Raw genomic sequence first — 17549 nt, forward strand, 5'->3', positions numbered from 1 at the left:
AGGCTAAAATTCTTATTTGCTTTAGTTATTTAAATTAAAATTTCTACTGACATTGTTGTTCATATTAAAAACTGACTCCCGCTTGCGATGTTTCCCATCTCCTTCCAATTTTCTGTTAGAAATTGGCAAAGACACGAATTCTTTCCAGCCTGCATTAGAGGGGAAAAAAAACCCTGTTTTTTAAATACTTTTTTAATTTCTAGGAAAGCCACGCCAAAATGAAATGCGGCCATGAAATAAATGACGTCAAGAAAAGGAATTAAAGAGAGTCGCGTGTGGTTTGTTTGGAATTTTTATTTCTTTAAAATAATTCATACAAATGGATACAATCACAAACATGATTTAACGCAAAATATTGCTAGCCTACGACATTACTGGGAAGGAGTTCCATGTAGGCAATGAAATATTTTTCTACTTTTCGGTAACTCTAGTTCGCCTTTCTCAGTCAATCTCTCTTCTCTTTCTCTCTTTCTTTCTCTCTCTCTCTCTCTCTCTTTCTCTCCCTGCACCTCAGCAATAATATATACTTTTAACTGGTGACAAAAACAAAAAGCATGACTTTTGTTTATACAAAAACTTTTTATTTGCACCTCAAAAATCTCTTTCAAACATCTTCATTCTGAAATGTGGGGAATTTATGCCAAAATCAGGAGAAAAGTTTTTGCGTTTTATTAAATTATTCTTTTAAAAAAAATAATGAAATAATAAGACAAGAAGGTAGAAAAAACAATGCACTGTATGGCATAGAAAGAAAGGGAAAAAAAATAGAAGTGGGGTGGGAGTCATTATCCTGAGAAGTTTCATCAACTGCCTCAATTTTGGGGCATTTTTTTTTTAAACATATAAAAACAAAACAAAAAAAGTTTTCAACTTTTTAAAGTGGTTTGTCAAATGCCTCTCTTTGTGTGTTTTTGTTGTTGTTGACCACTGAGCAAACAAACCTTGGTTAATGTTCTAAAAACTGTACACAGACAAGTACATTCATGATATAATTAACTACTAACTTCTCTGGCTTAACAAAGAACCCACAGGAATACAGAAAACTTGTGATTCAGGTCACTGGACAGGGACAAACTACATTTTATATGGAGGAATAAAGTTTTCAGACCTTCGTTCCATCATCTCTCCCATCGCTGCTCATGAGGATGCTGCATCTTGGACCAGTTCCTTAAAAACGTGAGGGACCTGCTCTCCTGGTTCTCCTTGTGGCTCAGCATCTGTCCGAATGTTTCACCACGCGCTTTCCAAAAGTTGCAACCATCTACATCGGGAATGAACTTCTCGTAGGCTACAATTGGTCGCTGGGATGGTCTCTATCCGCTTCCGGTTTCACCGTCTGGCCGGGAGAAGGAGCGTGGGGGGGATGAGCTACGGGAGGAAGGCCATGCGACAAGGGCATGGCGTTAGGGACGATGCCTTCCACAGCGGTGGGGATTCCGGGGGGAGCCACGCTCACAACACCAGGAGGGTACCTGCTGAAAGAGGAGGAAAGGCCGGGCCGTTATACCTACGGGGAATCGTGGCTTTCAACCAAGCCAGAACCCTTCTGGAGAACCCTGAGACCGTGTCTCCTGGGGGTTCCTTGCTGGTCTTTGAGCTTGGTTGGTTTTCTTGCAGATGTTTTGTTACCCAACAAAAGGGAACATCATCAGTTTGAGAGAGGGAGAGGAGGAGGAGGAGGAGGAGGAGGAGGAGGAGGAGGGCTGTGAGGTCCTTGGTGCTCTCTAAGCTTGGTGGTTTTCTTGCAGGTGTTTCATGACCCAACTAGGAAACAGCATCAGTTTTAGAGAGGAGGAGGAGGAGGAGATTCTCTCTGAGTTGGGTTTGTTTTCTTGTCTAGTTTGGCAATGAAACATCTGGAAGAAAACCACCCCACAGGACCCCACAGTTCAACCCTGAGCTATAAATAATCTCTGCCACTGGTACCACATCTGGATTCCAAACTTCGCTGAGCACACAAATGGGAGGAATTTGCATGTAGACACCTTTCAACCAGCTAGCACTGATAATGTTACCTTGTTTGGTAATGAAAAGTCTAGAAGAAAGCAGCCAAGCTCAGAGAGCACCAAGGACTCCACAGTTCAACCTTGAGCTACAAATATTCTCCTCTATTGTATCACCTAGTCGTCTACCGCCAGGACATCTCGGGTCTTTGGGACTGTTGTGGTCTGCCAGCAGCCTATGGACCTGGCAGCGGAGTCGGACAATAAGGAGGCTGGGGAGGACAATGGGCCAGTCCTGGAGGCTGGGGAAGGTCCAGATGAGGGCTCTGCATTGGAAGCAGAGTTGGGGCCAAGGCCATCTGGGAGTGATGTGCATACTCCGGAGCCTTCAGAGGCTGACAATAGAGAGGCAGATGAACAGGAGGAGCCTGTTCCTAGTGCATACATGCAAAGATACATGCAAGAGCAGCTGAAGCAAAAAGGACGACTCGGGAGGAAGGCCAGAAGATGATTGGCCCCTCCCATAAAGTTTAAAAGAGCAGCAAAGAGTTGTTGGGTTCTTTGTGGAAAAGCAACGTTGATTCCATTGCTTCTTGTCAGCGTCTCTTGAACTTCATGGGGGTTTTGCCCAGAAAAGCCTTTGGCAGGTTGTCAAAGACAACAAAGTTGGTGATAAGGCCAAAGGACTATTTATAAAGGATTTGTTTTGGACCAAGCTGAGAATGGATTAATTCTCAGCTGTTTTAATAAAATAGGTTTGTTCAGGACTAATTGTGTTTGGTAATCACTACTTGGGCCTCGGTCACAACAGGGACGTGGTAGAACATCCCAAAGTAGAGAATGGGTGTTTCCCATTTTGGACTCCACAGGAGGTGATGGAAATGGAGTTGAAGTTGTCCTACCTGTAAGTAGCACCATTAAGCTCCGGGTGAACAACTCCGGGGTCCATGCTCGCCCAGTGTGTAGCGGTGGTCAAATGTTCTTTGTTGACACAGTTTTTCAGGCTGTCTGGAATACGACCTAGGGAAGAGGCAAATATCACCCGCATAAACATTGAAGCTGGTGCTCTGGGGAAAGTGTGTGTAACAAAAGCACAGTCAACACCTTTTGGCCACAGCTGACACCATCATTATCGTGGCACACAATCTCTTGTGTTTTCCAAAGCTTGCTGAAATGTCTCCTCTTCAAAGAAAACCAAGGAAGTCCAGTTCTGCCTCTTGAAAAAGCACCTTTGGGACAACCATGATCCAGACGATGGAGAATCTCCATAGACATTCCTTTGCTTCTCATCCAAGTAGCTTCTTCAATTCTGAAGAGGAACTGAAGAAGCTTCGTGGATGAGAAGCGTAACATCTTCAAGGAAAACCCAAGAAAGTCCAGTTGCCTCTTGAAAAAGTACCTTTGGGACAACCGTGACCTGGAGGACGGAGAATCTCCATAGATACCCCTTTGAAAATGTTTTGCTTCTCATCCAAGTAGCTTCTTCGATGCGGAGGAAGAAGAACTGAAGAAGCTTCTTCAATGAGAAGCGAAACATCGTCAAAGAAAATCGAGAAAGTCCATTTGCCTCTTGGAAAAAGCCCCTTTGGGACAATCGTGAGGTGGATGATGGAGGATCTCCCGAGACATGAAAAGAACATGGCTGCTAACCTGTGATGGCTCTCCGGATCTCCCTGGCTGCCTCCTCTCGCATCTCTATCGAGGCTTGTTCGCTGTACCAGGCCGCGTGGGGCGTGCAGATGAGATTCGGGGCGTCCTTCAAGGGCCCTTGGCTAAAGCTGAGGGAAGAAAACCCCCAAATATTAGATCTTCTTGAATAAAATTCCTCCCGCCCGCATCTCTTCTGAAACTTTGCTCATCTAATGCTGCAGCTCCGATGGGTGGCCAGATAAAAATTCAACCAGAGGGATCTGACTTCCATGTCAGCTTACAAAATAGCTACTCCTTGACTTATGCCCAATGCTAGGACCAGAATTTCAGTCAGTCGCTAAGCAGGGCGGTTGTTCAGCGAGACTTGCTTAGTTTTATACGAGCCTTTTTTTTGCCATGGTGTTGCCATTGTTAAGTGAATCACACGGTCATTAAGTAATGAAGTAAATCCAGCTTCCCTCCTTGTCTGGCTGGGAAGGTCACAAAAGGGGATCACGTGACCCCGGGACGCTACTACCGTCGCAAGTACATGCCAGTTGCCAAGCCTCTGAATTTTGATCACGTGACCCCCATGGGGATGTTATGACGGTCATAAGTGCAGGAACCAGTTGTAAGTCACTTTTTTCAGAGCCGTTGCAACTCTGAACGGTCACTAAACAAATGATTGTATGTTGAGGAACTTTTATACCATCGTGAGCACTGAGAATGACACGTCGTAGCTCCAAGACAACTTTCCCCAAGCTCCTCATCTTCTGGCTAAGGAGTTATGGGAATTGGGATCCCACACAGTGGGAAAGGAGGGCTATAAACACAGGTGGTCCTCGACTTGTGACCCCAATTGGGCCCAGAATTTATGTTGCTAAGTGAGCACTCTGTTAAGTGAGCCTTGACCCATTTTACGACTTTTCTTGCCACCATTGTTAGGTGAATCACTGCCTGTGTTAAGTTAGGTCATTAAACGAATCGGACTTCCCCACTGACTTGGCTCATCAGGAGGTCACAAAAGGGGATCACGTGACACACACACACACACACCCCGGGACACTGCGACCGTCATAAATGTGAGTCAATGGCCAACTGCCTGACTTTTGATCAGTGACCACGGGGGACGCCACAATGGTCGTAAGTGTGAAAAACGGTCATAAGTCCCTTTTTTCAGAGCCGTTACAACTTCAAACGGTCACTAAATGAACTGTTGTAAGTTGAGGGCTGTATCTGTATTAGATTAAAGACTCAGAAACCTTCAATGGGCTTGAAAAAATGATTAAAAAAACAACCAACCGCTCAAGTAGACTTAACTTTGTTGCCACACAAGAGTTGCGTAGTTCAGCCCAGCCATGTATCTTCACAATTAACTCATAAGCATATTGGGCTGATTTCAAATAGTTATTAGAAGTTTGGTTTCTACTTGTACTTAGAAGAGAGATGATCAGGGATCCCCAAGCTGGAGGCTAGACGAGATTAAAAAACAATATATCCTACACACACATACACATACACACACACACACGATAGGGCCAACCGTTTGTGTAATATTGTCAAGAAAATTGCCTAGACAAGTCCATACAGTTTACTGTGAGTCAAGCTTGACTGGAAAACAACTCCTTTTCTTTCTTTCTTTTTAAAAAAAGATTTAAACCTTTAGCCTGATTTTAAAAGATCTGGGCATGTCAGGCGTTAATGAGAGAGCTAATTTTCCTCTACAGAATTCCATAAATGATGAAATGGAGTAAAATAAGATAGCTTTGTTTTTTTAAAGGATCTGTTCCTTTTTTTTTTTCCTTTCATCCAAGCCTGCATATTTTATTGTGAAATAAAATGTTTTATCTGTGAACAGTCCAGTTCAAGGTCATCTCCCAGTTTCTCTATGCGGTCCATGCCTTTTAGGCTCTGATGCAAACACCACAAATGCTCTCGAAGTATTTTGGGTGCTGATTTTCAAATCAGTCTGGTTTGTGTATAAATACTACGCATTTTCACAAAGTGGGGATGGCATTATTATTTCAAGGGCCTTCGAGCTCTGGTTTTAAAGGATGAGAAGTCCAGTCACCTGAACGGTTCTGATTCATGGACATCTAAGGCTGCTCCCCGTATTCTGCCTTCCTTCAACGCTTGTGCGAGGGCCTTCTCGTCCACCAGCCCTCCGCGAGCTGTGTTCACAAGGAACGCCCCTTGTCGCATCTGTTGGGTGTGAAAAGACGAAGCATCGTGCAATTAATAGAATATTTGGGTTGGAAAGGGCCTTGGAGATCTTCTAGTCTAACCCACTGCTCAAGCAAGAGACCCTATACCATTGATAGCGAACCTCTTAGACACCGAATGCCCAAACTGCGTGTCTGCGCATGCCCAAACAGAAAGGTGCAAATATGCACATGCACAGACATGTATGTGCACATGCGTGCCCATGAGCATGCATGGACATGCATGTGTGTATGCGTGGACATGCACGCATGTGAAGCAGAGACCCAAAGACCAGCTGGCCAGCAGGAGGCGGGGCATCCCAACACCGGCAGCGCTGCAAGAGGTAAGATCTTTTTCTTTCGTGAGCTTCTGTTTCATTGTTTGCAGGGAAACAGAAGCTCACAAAAGAAATGCCACAGAGATCTCAACTGGCGTGGCGGTGTGCGTGCCAGCAGAGAGGGCTCTGTGTGCCATGTCTGGTACGTGTGCCATAGGTTTGCCATCACGGTCCTATACCATCCTGGTCTGTTAGAAATTCTGTATATTGCTCTACAGAACAAACAGTGCACTGTCAACATGTGCTTTTCTGCTTAACTGTGACAAGGAAGCGGGAAAGTACATGTGGACTGTGCACTATTTATTCTGTAGGGCTGTATTCAGAATTTCTAACAGGTTACAGGCCCAGCACATGTCCACTGCACCACTCTGCTTTGGAGAGGCTTTTCTGGTCATTTTTCCTTTGGACCCAGTCATACCTGGCTACAACAAATAAGTGCAAGATACAGCAACAGAAAGAGGACTGTAACAGAATAAAAGAAAATGGCCAGTAACACAGCTGCAACAAAGCTTTCATTTGCAAATCTAACACGGTCAAATGGTTGTCTAGTCTATTCTTGAAAACCTGAGTGCTCCAATGATGGAGCACCCAGAACTTCTGGAGGCAAGCCCTTCCATTAATTGCTGTAATTGTCAGGATAATTCTCCTTAGTTCTAGGTTATTCCAAAGATACTTTTTCAAGAAGCAACTGGACTTTTTGGTTTTTCTTTGAAGACATTTTGTTTCTCCTCCAAGAAGCTTCTCCAGCTCTCCAGATTCTTAGATGAGAAGAGAAACGTCTTCAAAGAAAAAACAGAAAGTCCAGTTGCTTCTTGAAAAAGCACCTTTGGAACAACCATGACTTGGATGACTGACAACCTCCATAGTTCCAGGTTGCTTCTCTCCTTGGTTAGTTTCCATCCGTTACTTCTTGTCCTGCCCTCAGGTACTTTGGAGAATAGCTTGACCTCTGTGTCATCCCCTAAACTATTGGAAGACTGCTGCTATCATGTCACCCCTAGTCCTTACAGAGTTCTCTGAAGAAAATATGCAATTACGTATATGAGAAAGATTACGGAGCACACTTAACTATCTCCTGAACAAATGGGAAAAACATCATTCCACATGTCATTTAAACAATGGCCCAACCCTTTTAATATCCTAGTTTATCAGGCAGAGCAATGGTGATAGATCCATTCAGTCTTCCAGGAAAAAGAACCACGTGGTTTCTCGTGACCTATTCAGCACCTTAACAGGATTCCTTGTGCTTTTTTCCCATTAATTAGTTAGAATCATGAACAAAAACACCCAATGATGCAAAGCTGAAATTCTCTTTTACTTTTAATGTGTCAATCAGACCAATAAAAAAACCTTATTTAGAGTTGTCCAGCATTACACAAAGCTGGGAACATAAAAGCAATTGAAAACACCTATCTGTTTGATATTCCTCCAGTGAAGGTTTCTGATGAAAGAAACTTTCATTAACATGCTTATTTTATAACCAAACCTATTTCAATAAGAACTGTTTAAGCTTTTATAAGAGTGCAATAAATGGTATCCTTTTATCTTTAATTCTCTGTATAATACCCATTTTGAAACACATTATGAATTTCACTTGCAAATTATGTTAATCTTGTTCTACAAGTGGCTAGACTTTCCACGTCGAGACTCAATGCTTGTTCAGACTCATCTGATTCAAAGTTCAGAAAATTCAGCGTCAGATCAGAGGACCAGGGCTCCAAAAAATATTCAAACATGAACGGAAGCCCGATCCAATCTATCTCCTTTTGATGTGTAAATTTTTATCTATTCTGACTTAACAATCCCCCATTTCTACAGTTCTCGCCATTATGACAATAAGAAAGGATTAAAAATTATATAAATCCTGTAGCAACAAGGCAGCCGATTAAAATTCACTGAGGCTTATTTATTTCCTATTCCACAAGCTTTTGAGAAGCATCCTGTACCCCAGGGGTATTTTAAAACCCGTAGGGTTCAAAGACACAGAGTTTCTGCAACCTGTCTCAAAAGGAGGGGGAGAAAATAGGGCCATCAGAGGACACAAACTCTTGACTTGCACTCATGATGGTACGGAGGGAAGCTGAATGCTCAGACAAAACCAGACAGAAGCAGCAGAGCCTTAAAAAGTTTAGCTAAGGCCTCCTGAATCATCACACCCTTTGCCAATTGCGCAATTTGACAAGCAAATTCAGAGGAACCTCTGTAGAAAAATCTGCAAGATCTTCTATTTCACTCTACAGGAAAAGATAAATAAAACCAACCTCCGTTCCTACCCATGAAGTCTAAACGAGTGACTGCAGGTAGTCCCCACTTAAGGATGGGAATTGGGACCAGCAACTCTGTCACTAACCAACACACTCCTAAATCCCAACGTCAAGTGACCGTGCCAACTTAGGACAGCAGCTGCAGTCACTAAATGAACCCCATGAAGTTGTTAAGTGTCATAACCGTTTGCAACTTCTCGCTGGCTTGCCTGCTGAGTTTGGGTGGGAAGTCAGCAGCAGAGGTTACAAACGTGGCCACAGGATGTTGGGACGGTCGTAACTGAGTGACCGTTGCACAAATTACATAACTGCAAGGTTGTATCTTCAAGGACCAGTTGCAAGACTCCCTCATTCACTTACAACCGTCGCTGAACGAGAAGTCTTTGCAAGAGGATTAGCTGGGTAAAATATTCTAGGGAAATTAAGAGATTCCAGCCATTGCTGAAACTTGATTTATTCTTCTCCACAAGTCATTTTCTGTATAAATTTATATAGAATAAAACAAGAGAGTTCCAATTACTCCCTTGGAACACAAGGGGGCGCCAGTCCCTCACCACAGCCAAATACTTAGGAAATTATCAGAGTGCAGAAATATCCAGATGTGGCAACTCTTAACTTTTAACTGCACAAGTAAATAAAGACACAAGATGGGTGATAGCGTTACAGGAGGTCATCTCCCCCAAAAGAACCTGGTGACAGATCAACGGCACATGACACACCGAAGTGAGCAGGGATGTAGCGTAATTGCACAGCAGAATGCTTCCCCTGCTCGTGCAGACCATAATAATACAGCTGCATGGATGTTTTCTCGCAGATGTTTCAATACCCAAACTACAGTGCCAGTAGGGAATCCTAGCCATCATGTATAAATAGGAAGCAATCCCCACTCCCTTCTAGCACTGATGATGCTATTTAGTTCGGTAATGAAACGTCTGGAAGAAAAGCTCAGTTAGCACTGAGGACCTTCTCCTCCTCTCCACAAACACGGCACCCTTCTAGCACTGAAGACGTTACCTAGTTTGGTAATGAAACATCTGCAAACAAACAACCAAGCTCAGAGAACACCAAGGACCCCAGAGTCCTCCTCCTCCTCCTCTCCACAAACACTACACCCTTCTGACACTGAAGACGTCCCCTAGTTGGGTCATGAAACATCTGCAAAAAAACCAGCCAAGCTCAGAGAGCACCAAGAAGCCCTCCTTTCAACCCTGAGCTACAAATATTCTCCTTTATTGAGTCCTTCGAGAGAAGGGCGGTATACAAATTAAAACATTATTATTATTATTATTATTATTATTATAACGCAGCTTCAATAGCAAGTAGCAAGACCGCCCTGCTTCCCCAAGGCTTCTACCACCACTGCTGCAGGTAACATCCCCTGGACAATCACAACTGCAATATAAAGAGTTATGATCCTCACTGCCTACTCTGATAGGTCCTTACCTGTTTAATGGTGAAGTCATTAATCAGGTGATGATTGTGCTCATTGAGGCTGCAGTGCAGGGTGACACAATCGCTGTGGAACAACAAATCTTGCAGGGTGCTGACCCGCTGAAGACCAAGAGCCCGTTCGATGCCGTCCGAGAGATACGGGTCATAGAAAATGACGTTGAAGCCAAAGGCTTTGGCACGCAGCGCAACCGCTTGACCCACTCGCCCTGCAGGCAAGGAAGGAAGGAAGGAAGGAGGTTTTCATACAATGCAAGTGGCGTTACTGCCCGCTTTTGCAAATCTGGATTGTACGGGGTGGCCCAGTGGCCAGAATGCAGTATTGCAGGCTGACTCTGCATTCCCACTGCCAGCGGTTCGATCCTGACCAGCTCAAGGTTGGCTTCCATCCTTCCAAGGTGGGTAAAACGAGGACCCAGATTGTTGGGGGAGCAAGAGGCTGACTCTGTAAACTGCTTAGAGAGGGACTGTAAAGCACTAAGAAGTGGTAGATAAGTCAAAAAATGCTATTGTTATTTCTATCTGTCTGTCTATCTATAGGGCCATGGTGGCACAGTAGTTAGAATGCAATATTTTAGGCTGATTCTGCCCACTGCCAGGAGTTCAATCCTGACAGGGTCAAGGTTGACTCAGCCTTCCATTCTTCCGAGGTCAGTAAAATAGAGGACCTAGATTGTTAGGGGCACTATATACGGACTTTGTAAAGCACTATAAAGTCTAAGAAGTGCTATTGCTAGACTACTGCAATGTACTTTTTGTGGGACTGCCTTGAAGACCCTTTGGGAAGCTTCAGTTGGTTACCAAATGCAGGAGCCCAGAAGCTTCCCAGCACTTGCCAATGAGGACCGGGGGCACCTGTATTGCAGGCTCCGTGTGGGTTGCCCTTGGCTTCTGAATAGCTTCCACCAGAGCCGTGGTGGTGCAGCGGTTAAACTGCAGTATTGCAGGCTAACTCTGCCCACTGCCAGGAGTTTGATCCTGACCAGCTCAAGGTTGACTCCGCCTTCCATCCTTCCCAGGTCTCTAAAATGAGAACCCAGATTGCTGAGGGCAAGATGCTGACTCTGTAAACCGCTTAGAAGGGGCTGTAAAGTATTGTGAAGCGGGATCAAAATCTAAGTGTTGTTGTTATTGCTATTTAGAACAGTGTGTCTCAACCTGGATAGCCTTAGGATGTGTGGACTTCAGTTCCCAGAATTCCCTAGGCAACTGATCAAATCAGTCAACCTTAAAGGAAATGAACTCTGTCTGTCCTTTGGAAGGACGGATGCAGAAGCTGAGGCTCAACTACTTTGGCCACCTAATGAGACTCCTTGGAGAAGCCCCTGACATTGGGAAAGATGGAAGGAGAAAAGAGAAGGGGACTACAAAAGAGGAGTTGGTAGATAGGGTCATCGATGCAATGAATGTGAAATTAGGGCAAACTCTGAGAGATAGTGGAGGACAGAGGGGCTCAGCATGTTATGGTCCGTGGGGTTGTGTAGAGTCAGACATGGCCCAGCAACTGAACCACCACCATGTATGACTGTTGGAGTTGAACTGTGCTGCTGGAGAAGGCTCTTGAGAGTCCCCTGGAGTGCAAGAAGATCCAACCAGTCGATCCTGAAGTAAATAAACTCTCATTGTCCTTTGGAAGGACAGATCCTGAAGCTGAAGCTCAAACACTTTGGCCACCAAATGAGAAGAGAGGACTCCTTGAGGAGACCCTGATGTTGGGAAAGATGGAAGGCGAAAAGAGAAGAAGGCAGTAGAGGAGGTTAGATGGTGTCATCAATGCAATGGGAAAACTCTAGGAGGCAATGAAGGACAGGAGACTTGTCTTCCACTGGCCACTAAGTAAGAAGAGAGGGCTCCTTGGAGAAGACTCTGATGTTGGGAAAGAAGGAAGACCAAAGGAGGAGGGGAAGGAAGAGGAGGAGATGGTTAGATGGTGTCACTGATGCCATGAACATGAAATCTGGGCAAACTCTGGGAGACAGTGGAGGATGGGTGTGGGGGGCTCGCGCACTTAGGTCCATGGGGTCGCAAAGAGTCGGACACAACTTAGCGACTGACCAATAGAAGCATCCGATGCTGTACACCAAGACATTTTGACCCACCTAGCCCAATAATGCCCAGCGTCTCTCCTCTGATTCTGGCTGCTCCAGAAGCCACTTCCCGAATCTGTTCCACGCTCTGCACCCTCGTGCCTTCTCGCAAAGCCTGGTGCAGCCAGGTGGTTCGTCTGTAGAGGTTCAAGATGTGGCACATCGTCGAATCCGCCGTCTCTTCCACCGACGCAGCCGGGACGTTGCAAACGGCGATCCCTTCAGGAAGGAAGCAGAGGAAAGAAGAGCGTAAAGTATAGATAGATTCATGAACTAGAATAGGCATAGCAACAGGTCAGCCAATGAGGGCTGCTTGGTGACTGAAACAGTTTGGAGCCCGGGCGTGGCTTAACTGTTCTGTGTATAGGAGAGGTTTTGTCTCTGCTGTCCCCGGCCTGTGTTTGTACCTACTTACAATCTCTTCTCTCCACCACGTTGGAAAAACCAGCATGGGTATTGTATATTTGCCTTACGTGTTATTATGTATATAATTGTGTGTGCTGCAACAAACTCCAACAAAGAGATGATGAGGTTTCACACTCGGACGACAAAGCCGACTCTCGAGCAGCTCTAGGAAAGAGTCAACTGGACACCCAATAACCTTCAGGCAGACCTTGACTTATGGCCACAAATGAGCCCAACATTTCTGTCCCTAAGCGAGGCAGTGGTTAAGGGAGGCCTGCTTCCCTCCTTGACTTTGCTGGTTGGAAGTTGGCTGGGAAGTCACAAATTGTGGTTACATGATCCCATAAGGACACAACAGTTGTAGATATGTGCCAGTTGCCTCATTTCTATCGTATGATTGAAGGAATGCTGAAGCGGTTGCGTGAAAAACAATTGCGTCATTTTTTTCAGTGCTGTTACAACTCTGGGCAGTTGCTAAATGAATGGCTTTAAAAAGTACAGAAGGCTTTTTTGCAATTCTATTAGAAACATAAGATTTCTGGTACGTTAAAAAATAGATGACGACCAGAAAAGCACAAGAGATTTTAGGATTAAAATTGCTGCAAATAATCAATGTTGCCACCCAATTAAATGAGGCATATTCTCAAGGAAGTGGCTATATGCTTATAGTATAATAAGCATCCAGTTGCAATATGATTTTAAAACAGCTCAACGAGATAAGTTTAAGTTTACTTTATTGTCATTACGCCCCATACAACGAAATTATAATTTAAGAGAGGGATATTGCCAGATTACAAATCTACACAATCAAATATTTTTCTATGAGGCCGAGTGGGCCCTGACTCGGGACAAAGCCTGACCCCAACTTGAAACATTTTTTTAAAGGTAGAAAACCCAAGATAATATATAAGATGCCTGTGATAGTTCATACTGGAGACACACTAATCACGTATCAGGCCTGGAAGCCATCTTTTGCATTGGGCCTTCAGACCTGCCATATTTACTCCTGTGGGAAACTGGGAGAGGGGATTGTGTGGAGCTGGGGTGATATATAGTCATAATAACATTCCTTTCTCAGAGAGTCAAGGACATCTTGCCCTGCACCTGGAAGGCTGGAAATGGGAGGCCTCTCCACTTGGGAGGGCGCAATTGATTGGGCCATGTGATGAAGTTGTGGGTGTTGGGCAGGACTTGGGCTTCCTTTTGGGTGGGGAAAACCTGGAAGCTTTCAGATTCGGGTTTTCCCAGACGTGCCAGTATGACATCTCTAATAAAATGGAACTTTGAGGAAACTCAAGCCTTGGAGTCTTCCTTTGTTAAGTGTCTTACTTGGAACCCTGACACCATGGTTATTTGAAAGGGCTGCTAGGACAACATCCAAGGGGGTTTTGGACAAGGAATGGCACGCAGCCCACCTGCCTCTTAAACTGCTCATTCAGTTCCAGAACTTTCCTTCCTGGGAATCGACTGCATCATCATGAGATGAAGTTCTCAAGCAAAGTCCTTCAGAAGCAGAAATAAGTTGGTTACCCAGAAGGAAAAGGGGCACATGGTTTCATTACAGTCCTTGATCACTTCCTGAGTTAAAGAAACAAACTAATCTTTTTTAAAAAATAAACGAGAGAACGAGAGCTGCCCAGTAAGAACTGAGTCTTATTCCTTCCAGGTTCCTCGTGAGGAACTGAGAACATGTCAGAATAGGGAATCCATGGATGGACCTGGTGCAGGACAGACGATTCCTGAAGCATCAGAAAGACATACAGCCTCCACACAACATCAGGTCTGACCCAAAGCCCCTCACCCTTTTAAAGCATTAGGAGGCCAATCACTTGCCAATTTAGTGCATTACAAAACCTAACATTTGGAGCTGACAGAACAGCACAGAAGAACAGAGGGGGAAGGGACCTTGGAGGACTTCTAGTCCAGCCCCCTGCTCAAGCAGGAGACCTTATACCACTCCAGACAAGTGGCTGTCAAGTCTCTTCTTAAAAGCCTCCAGGGTTGGGAGCATCCACCAACTTCTGTTTCTCTCCTTTAGAAGTAAAATTAAAACGAAGGACCTAAAGTAACTACCCTTGACAATGTCCAAAAGGAATACTTTCCGTTTGCAAGCTAAAACGAGACCCAACAGGAAAGGAGGGAAAATATCACAGAAATAGAAAAACCAAGTTGAAGCTCATATTTGAGTGGGGGAAGGTCCATCATTCAGATGCAAGCAGATGCTGTTAGGAGAGGAAACTGCCTCGTTTTCAGTGCCAAATCTTTCTAAGACTGTAATTTGAGTGGATGAATCTATATTACTGAGATTTTGCAAGCAGGTGTAAGGCAAGAAACAGCCACCATGTAGAACTTACTGAATATATGCAATAAAATAACATCCCAGTAAAATTTAGGGCCAGTTTGGCGTAGTGGTGAAAGGCACAGGGCTAGAAACCAGGAGACCGTGAGTTCTAGTTTCACTTAGGCATGAGGGCACCTGGCTGGTCACCTTCTCTCAGCCCTGAGAAGCAAGCAAGAGCAAACCCCTTCCAAAACCTTGCCCAGAAAACAACAGGCAGCCAAAGTGACAAGTAAATACATAAATACAATTTAAGGGTGTATAAACAGTCTTTATAAACTTTCGGTGGGTAAAAGCAGACCAGTTCTCATCTGAAATAAAGACTTTCCAGGTTTGGCATGTAGCTCTGATCCATCCACCAATTTTATGCATGTGTGAAAATACAAGCTGGGCTTTCATTCTGCCATATTCTCATTATCTTGCTTCCAATATTTTCATCAGCCGTGCTCACCCACTGATCTTCAGAACATGGTTTCTGGGCCCCTGGAACCAAACCCCGTTTTCCTTCAGACTTTCAGGTTTCAATCTCCGTGAAAGCTAGAAGAGATCCCTTCAAAGAAGGAAGCCCACCTTCCAAACTATGGCAAGATCGGTCTTGCTATTTTAACGCCCCAACTTGGTTAACAGTCGCTGCTCTTAAAGACATATGACTTCAGTAACAGAGTTGTTCATGCCTGCAATACACTACCTGACTCTGTGATCTCTTCCCAAAATCCCCAAAGCTTCAACCAAAAACTGTCTACTATTGACCTCACCCCATTCCTAAGAGGTCTATAAGGAGCGTGCATAAGAGGACAAGCGTGCCTACCGTTCCTGTCCTATTGTTTCCTTTCTTTACATTCAATTAATTAATTTAGTTATTACATACTTATACTTATATATATATGCTTATATATTATTATATAGTTACTTTCATGCTTACACTTATATAGACTGTGTGACAAAAATAAATAAAATAAATAAATAAATAAATAAAACATGGATGGACAGAATACCTAGGTCACCAGCAGATTTGATATCGATGTTATCAAAACCACTTCCAATTCGAACAATTATTCGAAGTGCTTTAAATTTCTCCAAGTCCTCACGGGTTAAAGTGATGGTGTGATACATCAGGGCCCCCACAGCTTCATTCAGTACCTGAAACACAAAAAGAGATCCAGTAATTTTCCCTACAAGGACGAAATAAACTATGTTCCAGTAGTAAGCCTTTCCTGCCGCTGAGCTGAAATACTTACCATCCATCCATCGACTATGTCTTTATCTATCCATTTTACCATCTATCCACCTACCCATCCATCCATCCATCCATGTCTTTATCCATGCTATCCATCCATCCACCCATCCATCCATCCATCCATCCATGTCTTTATCCATGCTATCCATCCATCCACCCACCTACCCATCCATCCATCCATCCATGTCTTTATCCATGCTATCCATCCATCCACCCACCTACCCATCCATCCATCGACTATGTCTTTATCTATCCATGTTATCCATCCATCCATCCATCCCACTTCTCTCTCTCTCTCTCTCTCTCTCTCTCTCTCCACTGTCTAGTCACTATATGGTGCTTTTCTGGGTTCAGCTGGTTTCGCTTCTTCAAATAAGCAATGTGACCATAAAAAGAATTACAGAAAGAAGGCAGGAGATGGAGAAGTTTGAATCTGAACATCTTGTAATACCAATCATTTGGTAGGCATCGGGGATAAATTTTAGCGAACTATGACTAAGAATCTGAACAAGTCGCAGACTGCATGATTAAACAAACAGAGAATATAAATATAGTTCTAGAGATGCACAGTGGGAATTTCAACGGAAAAAGGGGATGACATTTACTTTGAATGTGATATTCAGAGAAAATTGGCATAGGCTGTTTTATCCTCAGCATATTTCCTGTAGTCCTTTGCTTCTAAAATGAAACCCTGTTTCTTCAACTTCTTGGAAATATAAGAAGCTGTCAGATATTATTTCATATGTGGTAGCAAATAGAGTAAAGCTCAAAATATTGGAAAATGGAATGAATTTTGAAAGTTAAAATCCCAGGGCAATAACCCTCTAAGATATTTTTTAAATTAAATTTTACAATGCCTTACAACCCTTCCAAATATACTGAATTGGTATTGTATATGTCAGCAGCTGCAAAGAATTATATGCCCTTTATCAGAAAAGACTTTTGATTCCTTCTAGGTAAGAACAGCTAACTAAATTGTGCCTCCATGTCTTAAAAAAAAACCCACTTTATTTTTAAAAAGTAAACCTGACACGGAATTTAATTTTAACTGAAAACCATACCTATTCTTCTACACAACGATCTTTTATCTCGAATTCAAGTTTCAGAGTTCATTTTTTAACTTCTTGTATAATTTACACTACTGTTGGTATGCATTACTTACTACTTTTAATATTCCTTTAATGATTACAATAATGTTAAAAATAATTTCTTTAGTTTAAAGCTTAACATGCATACGTGGATTTTGACTAGAAAACAGATATGAAATATCTCATAAGTTTCTAATGTTGCTTTAAATCTATTTGCTTCGTGGTTTTTCAAACTTGCTGGTAGATAGCAAGTAATGGTACCACTTTATACTCCTCTAGTGAGGCCACACTTGGAATATTGCATCTAGTTCTAGACCCTAGAACAGGTGTCCCCAACCTTTGGCAACTTTAAGACTTGTGCATTTCAACTCCCAGAGTTCCTCAGCCAGCAAAGCTGGAGTTGAAGTCCACAAGTCTTAAAAGAGCCAAGGTTGCGAACACCTGCCCTAGAAAGTGTGCAGAGAAGAGCAACAGGGATGATTAGAGGTCTGGAGGCTAACAGGACTAGATATGCTGAGCCTAACAAAGAGAAGGCTTGGAGGAGACATGAGACCCATCTTCCAATACTTC

At 43.6% G+C, this 17549-nt stretch overlaps 1 protein-coding gene across 4 annotated transcripts in view; it reads right to left on the reverse strand.

The window, feature by feature from the left end:
- Positions 1-464: 464 nt before the first annotated feature.
- Positions 465-17549, reverse strand: part of CTBP1 (C-terminal binding protein 1) — a 69832-nt gene continuing 52747 nt past the window's right edge. For 3 of the 4 annotated variants that reach the window (XM_058184485.1, XM_058184487.1, XM_058184488.1), the window contains 7 exons: positions 15650-15794; positions 11924-12130; positions 9819-10033; positions 5644-5774; positions 3594-3721; positions 2846-2963; positions 465-1475 (listed from right to left, as the gene is read on the reverse strand). In XM_058184485.1, coding sequence (XP_058040468.1) covers positions 1289-1475; positions 2846-2963; positions 3594-3721; positions 5644-5774; positions 9819-10033; positions 11924-12130; positions 15650-15794 — 1131 coding nt within the window. In that variant the 3' untranslated portion in view covers positions 465-1288. The remainder of the gene's footprint in view (positions 1476-2845; positions 2964-3593; positions 3722-5643; positions 5775-9818; positions 10034-11923; positions 12131-15649; positions 15795-17549) is intronic. The other variant, XM_058184486.1, reaches the window with a different exon arrangement.

This window comes from Ahaetulla prasina, chromosome 5 (genome assembly GCF_028640845.1).
Source record: "Ahaetulla prasina isolate Xishuangbanna chromosome 5, ASM2864084v1, whole genome shotgun sequence".
Classification (NCBI taxonomy): Eukaryota; Metazoa; Chordata; class Lepidosauria; order Squamata; family Colubridae; genus Ahaetulla; species Ahaetulla prasina.